This window comes from Euprymna scolopes, chromosome 1, assembly GCF_053919585.1.
Source record: "Euprymna scolopes isolate OS-2025 chromosome 1, ASM5391958v1, whole genome shotgun sequence".
NCBI lineage: Eukaryota > Metazoa > Mollusca > Cephalopoda > Sepiida > Sepiolidae > Euprymna > Euprymna scolopes.
Window position 1 is genome coordinate 187,637,351 of NC_136482.1, and position 6,010 is coordinate 187,643,360.

General features: G+C 37.9%; 1 protein-coding gene across 3 annotated transcripts in view; it reads left to right on the forward strand.

Moving 5' to 3' along the window:
* Positions 1–5,688, forward strand: part of LOC145278247 (uncharacterized) — a 1,121,062-nt gene extending 1,115,374 nt beyond the window's left edge. For all 3 annotated transcript variants that reach the window (XM_080130545.1, XM_080130539.1, XM_080130552.1), the window contains one exon: positions 5,167–5,688. In XM_080130545.1, the coding sequence (XP_079986671.1) occupies positions 5,167–5,316 (150 nt within the window). In that variant the 3' untranslated portion in view covers positions 5,317–5,688. The remainder of the gene's footprint in view (positions 1–5,166) is intronic.
* The last annotated feature ends 322 nt before the right edge of the window (positions 5,689–6,010 follow it).

Genomic DNA, 6,010 nt, shown 5'->3' on the forward strand with positions numbered 1-6,010 from the left:
GAAACTCCCACAGTCATGTCGAACTCCTAACAACATCCCAGGAAGAGATCAGAATACAGTTGTGAACTAAAGAATACTCCCCCACTTCTACTGATATGGGAATCTTCCTTTCTGAGGGTCTCCCTCCCGGTTCAGATGCACCCTAGCTCCAGTGGAAAACACTTAACCATTTGAAAACAGGAATCAGTGATCAAAACTTGCTACGACTAGATGAGGCTACAGAACTGGCCGAATCATCTGTGAATGTAGAGAGGTGGACCACATGATACAACACTGCCTTGTCTGTTCTCTACTGCTCAACTAGTGCAGCTTTAAATATTGTGCAAAATACAGTAATGCAAAAGACTTTGTAAAACGATAGAAAATTGTTGTATGACTACAAAGACTTGCAAAGAAGAAGTAAAAGCTATATTGGTTTTGTTATGTTGAGGAAAGCGATTCTTAGATAAGAAATTACAGAAACCTTGATGTGGAAGGCCAGAGTAAAGTAGGGACATTCCCAGAAAACTTGGATGAAAACCATCAACAATGATCTTAGACAATTGAATTCAAATAGAATCAATCCTTAAGATTCTTAAACTTAGATTTGGATTGCTGCCAGAGAACGTCAGACTGCTGATTTGGGGCGGGGGGGGGGAATTAAAATGGATGATTAGTTATTTGGCAGCATTCCAAACACAAAAATTCAATATTTACTGCCATTTTTTTTTTTTTTAAGAAAAAGACACTTAAAGTATCTTTCAATGTAATAAAATTTATAGTCATTTGAATTATTTTTACTCTTTACAAAAGTCATTGAAGTAATAAACGCTTAGTTCAAAATTTTAAAAATAACCAGATTTTACTAAATTAGCTACAATATTAAATTTAAGTTTAAACCTTTTGTGTATTTACACATTAAACTTAAGACAAATACAAATATTAAGCACGAAATTAACATTATTTCCATTTGAGTAAATTGAATAATTTTCGATTGAAAAAGGATGTATTAAAGTTAAATTTACTTTAAGATGTTGGATTTAATCAAATTCAAAATACAAGGGGCGTGCAATAAGTAATGCTCCTGACCCACTTCCAGTTGTCTGATCTAGCTGAAATTTTGCATGTGCAATGCTTCATATCTCTACGGGTTATGAGACAAATTACAGCTCTGAACTAATTGTGGTTTCTGTTTTAAAGGTGTTTGAACTGAGTCAGGTGTGAAATGGAGCATGTTGAATGTCGAGCAGTGATCCAGTTTTTGTATTTGAAAGGACGCACACCATAGGAGACTTTTGATGAAATGAAAGAAACTTATCATATGACCTCGTAACACGCTGGCATTGTGAATTCAAACATGGCCGGAAGTCTGTGGAAACGGCTCCCAGACCTGGTTGCCCCCCTTCTACCATTGATGAGGCATCTGTCCGTCAAGTTGAGGCTGCCATTTTGAAAGATCGGCACATTACTATTCGCCAAATAGCCAAAGATGTCAAGATTAGTACAGGGTCTGTGGAAACTATTATTCATGACCATTTGCATATGCATAAGGTGTCTGCCAGATGGATTCCCAGGTTGCTCACACCATTCCAGAAGCAAGAACGCATTGAGTGCTCGAGGATGAATTTGGAGATGGGCCAAGAAGGTGAGTCAAAGTTTTTCAAAAGACTGATTACACAGGATGAAACCTGGGTCCATTACTATGATCCAGAGACCAAAGCCCAGTCAAGCAGCGGAAGCACTTGGACTCACCACCTCCAAAGAAGGCAAAGGTGCAGCCCTCTGCTGGCAAGGTCATGCTCACAGTCTTCTGGGACCAGGACGGAGTAGTGATGACAGATTTCCTGGCAAAAGGTACCACAATTACAGGAGCCTATTATGCTTCATGCTTCACTTTTGAGGAAATTAAGGGAAGCTATCAAAATCAAGAGGCGATGCAAGATCAGCAAAGGTGCCCTCCTCCTGCAGGACCACGCTCTGGTTCACAACTCGCATGTTGCCAGATCAGAAGCATGGGCATGTGGTTATGAAATCCTGCCCCATCCTCCATACTCTCCTGACCTTGCACCCTCTGACTTTCACCTCTTCCCAGCCATGAAGTTATTTTTGAAAGGAAAGTGTTTCCCGGATGATGCAGCCTTGATTTCTGAAGTCACGTCATAGTTGGAGGACTAATCTGGGTTGTTCTACAAAAACGGTCTCTAGAGGTGCATCAAACGATGGGCAAAATGCATAACTCTGAGTGGTTCCTATGTAGAGAAAGACTATGCCAAGTTTCATTGCTCTACTGCTATGGGAAGTGGGTCAGGGGCATTACTTATTGCACACCCCTCGTACTTACACTCATTGATATTATTTATCTTTTTTTCTCATGTAACAATTTAAAACAATTCAATTTATGACCTCCATATTTTATTCACTTCCTTTGCAGCAGGTCCTGGATATGACCTAAAACTATATCCAATGGTGAGGCCCCACCTTGTGGGCCTTGGGGAGTGTGGAGCCACCCTTTAATTTGCCATTGCTCCCAGGTCCACTTTGACCCGGAGTGGTAGTACCTGTTAGGGTCCCAACTACGGGTTAAATAGAAACAGACTTGAAAAAAAAAAATATACTCCATTAAAAATCGTTCCTCAAAATAACTAGATTCGGCATTAAATAACCTGAAAAAGGTTGATATGCCGTAAAACAAAAACAACCAACCAATCCTTTGCAGGAGGTTCGACACAAGGTCAAGTATGAGTTAGATAAGTGTTTCTGTCAAGCAAACTGGATTCAGACTTGGTACACCCAGGTTTTCAGTTCATATTGTTAATCACTTAGCCACTGTCACCCTCAGTTGTTCTTTACCTCCATTCCAAAAGGTTAGACATATGATCAAGTGTGGGTTAGATGAAAGTGTTTTTGTGGAACGAACTGGATTTGAACTCTGCACACCTAGGTTTTCAATCTGTGCCGTTAACTACTTAAACATCTTCACCCTCCAAAAACAAAAAAAAAAATTGCAAGAAAATTTAAACTCATATTTAAAATTATTTTCAAAACCAACAAACGTGTCTTTTTTGGTTATGAACAAAGTGTAGTATCTGTGATAATGCCTCAATTTATTCCGTCCTCAGTCAGTGAAGAAGTCCTGGACTGAGCCATTTTTTTTTTTTTTTTTTTTTGTTCCAATCTAGAGCGATCTTTTTGTAGAGCTGGATTTTCACCACATTAAAAACTGACCTTGTGTTCAACTACTTTCGGGGGGTGGGGATTTACAAGTAAATAGAAACAAAGGACAATGATGTAGATTATTTAGGTATTTCGGATGATGCTGGCTTCGTTGTATAAAATTTAGAAAATCGATTTTATCTGAATGGTGAAAGTGGCATGTCCTACATTAAAATAATGAAATCGCTATGTACAGGGTGGAACGATAAAATTGTCGCCATAGAAAAGACGACACGATTCCATTTCTGTTTGATGAAAACCGGTTTTCTTTTTTTGTTGCAAACCATCTACTAGTTGACCAGCTGTGTACAAATCCCAAGAGCGGTATGAGCCTTCTGAAGGTGACACAATGTTCAACAAGTGAGATTGGAGATGTGCCACTGTACAACTCATGTTCTCTACTGATCCAAGTGATGACAACAGGACCATTGCGTGCACCCTCAAAATACAAATATGAATGGTTCAACGCTGGAATGAAGTTTCCAGCCACGGTTATGGTTGTTGGTGTGGTTTTAAGTGAAGGCCACTCTGACAAACCCTGGGTATAACAGGAGTAGTACTATGAGTTTGTACCCTTCTCTCATTGCCCACCCCCTCTTCAGACCTGAACCCACTGGACTACTTTGTTTAGTAATACATGGAGAACATCACTAACATGATCTCCCACAACACCAAAGCAAGCCTGATTGCCGCCATCTACCGAGCTCCTGCCAGTGCTTGTGGAAAAGACACGCTCCCAGTTCTGGACCCATAATGAGGCTGAAGACGGTGAAATCTTAAAATAATTCTTCAAAGGAAATTTTCTTCTGAGAGTATCTGCTTCAATGACAAGTAATAACTTGACTCCATTTTTTTTTTTTTTTTTTGTAACAATGACATTTATTTCTTCTTATTCCTGCCACAAATAACTTATGGCTATGACGTCACCCTGTCTCTAATGTACTCACTCTACATTTTATAGTCTTTTTCTTTCTCCTTATGATGTTATTTTGCGCACGGCTCAGTATTTGCATATAGCCACCATATGTGCTCCATTACACATGCACATGTGTGTATAAATGACGAAACGTGTATCAAATGTAGTTTTGATAAATTTAGGGAAGTCTGGGACTTTTTAAGGATACAGTGCCTTGCCGGCTAACCATAAGTAATTTTGATCATGAAAAAAAAAAAAAAAATTCTTGAAAGTTATGAGCTTTCTACTTTTGTAGGCAAGTCCACCTATGTTAGACACAAGGCGTTCAAAAAGCTACTCTGGATTGTTGTTGGTGAAATGATAAATGCCAATACAATTTCAACTACAAAGGCCGTTCCAAAAGTAAAGCCTCCTATTTTTTTTAACTCAAAAATTAAATTTTGAAGAGTTACGAAGATGGGAGTGACCTTTTGTGCTCCAGAATTTATTTTTCTGCATAGTCACCATCATTCTCAATGCACTTTTGTCATACAGTCTGAAGCATGCTTTGTCACTCACATCTCTTCTGAAATCGATGAACCCATCTCCTAACTGTGGTGGTCCTGGATATGACCCTAAACTATATCCAGTGGTGAGGCCCCAGCTTGCGGGCTTTGGGGAATGTGGAGCTACCCTTTAATTACCATTACTCCCAGGTCCACTCTGACCCGGAGTGGTAGTACCTGTTAGGATCCCAACTATGGGTTAAATAGAAACCGACTTGAAAACAACAAATATATTCTATTAAAAAATTTTCTTCGAAATCTTTGGATTCGGCATTAAATAACCCGAAAAGTGTTGATATGCCGTAAAACAAAAACAACCAACCAACCTAACTGTGGCGACATCAACTGCTCAAAATCGGTTTCATAAACATTCAACAGGTGCCAGTGAATTTTATGTTTTTAAATAACTTAAATCTCATTTTTGTTTTTCTTATAAAAGGAGACGGTATTTACTTATTTTGAAGACTTAATTTATGACAAGAATTGATTTACTTTTATTTTTTCATTTTTCAGTTGTTTAAAGAACTCCAGAAAGACAATATTTTCCTTGTGGATGTTTACCGTAAAGGAAAGCAACAAATTTTGAACATTGCTGCAGGACAGATTTTAACTCTTGTTGACCGCTGCATTAAAAAACATGGCCGAAAGAATGTCCTCTACTGACCAGATGATGAGATACCTGCCCTCCTCATATTAACACGCTAGCTCTTCATACTTGACTTTTTATCCCGAGAAAGAGAAGGATAAGAATCATCAGTATTTCTCGCTCAAAAATCTGCCTATAAAAAAAAAAGAAAAAAAAAGGGATTCTCTTTTTTGTCATAATTTGTTTTTACTTCAGACCACAAGCAATTTTCGCTTGCAGACTTATTGAACAATCTTTGGGATTTGAACAACATTTAAAGTTATTTTTACTTTGTTTTGATAAGACTGCAAAAAGTGCAGTGTCCAATGATTTCAACTGTGTGTATGTATGCGCGCATGTATGCGTTTGTGTATGTTTATGTGTGTACATAAATAAAAAATGACAGCCGAGTTTGTTTTCACGCTTCCACAAAAAAAAAAAAAAAAAATTGGTGACTCAGAAATAGAATGTCAGATCAACCTTAATTTTAATTTTTTTTTTTTTTTTTAAAAAAGACAAAAAAATTGGAGAAAAATTACCCCCATTGTTTTCCTTTCAGTGGACGTTTTCATCACAATGTTTATGGGGACCAGTTGTTATGGGAAATAATTTTTGGCGGCGGACATTTTATTTTTTTTCTTGTTTGACGGGAGAAATTTTCACATTAATGATAGAAAAATGTTTGGTACTTCCACACAATATTAGCTATGGCCACCCAGATATCTTAATAGA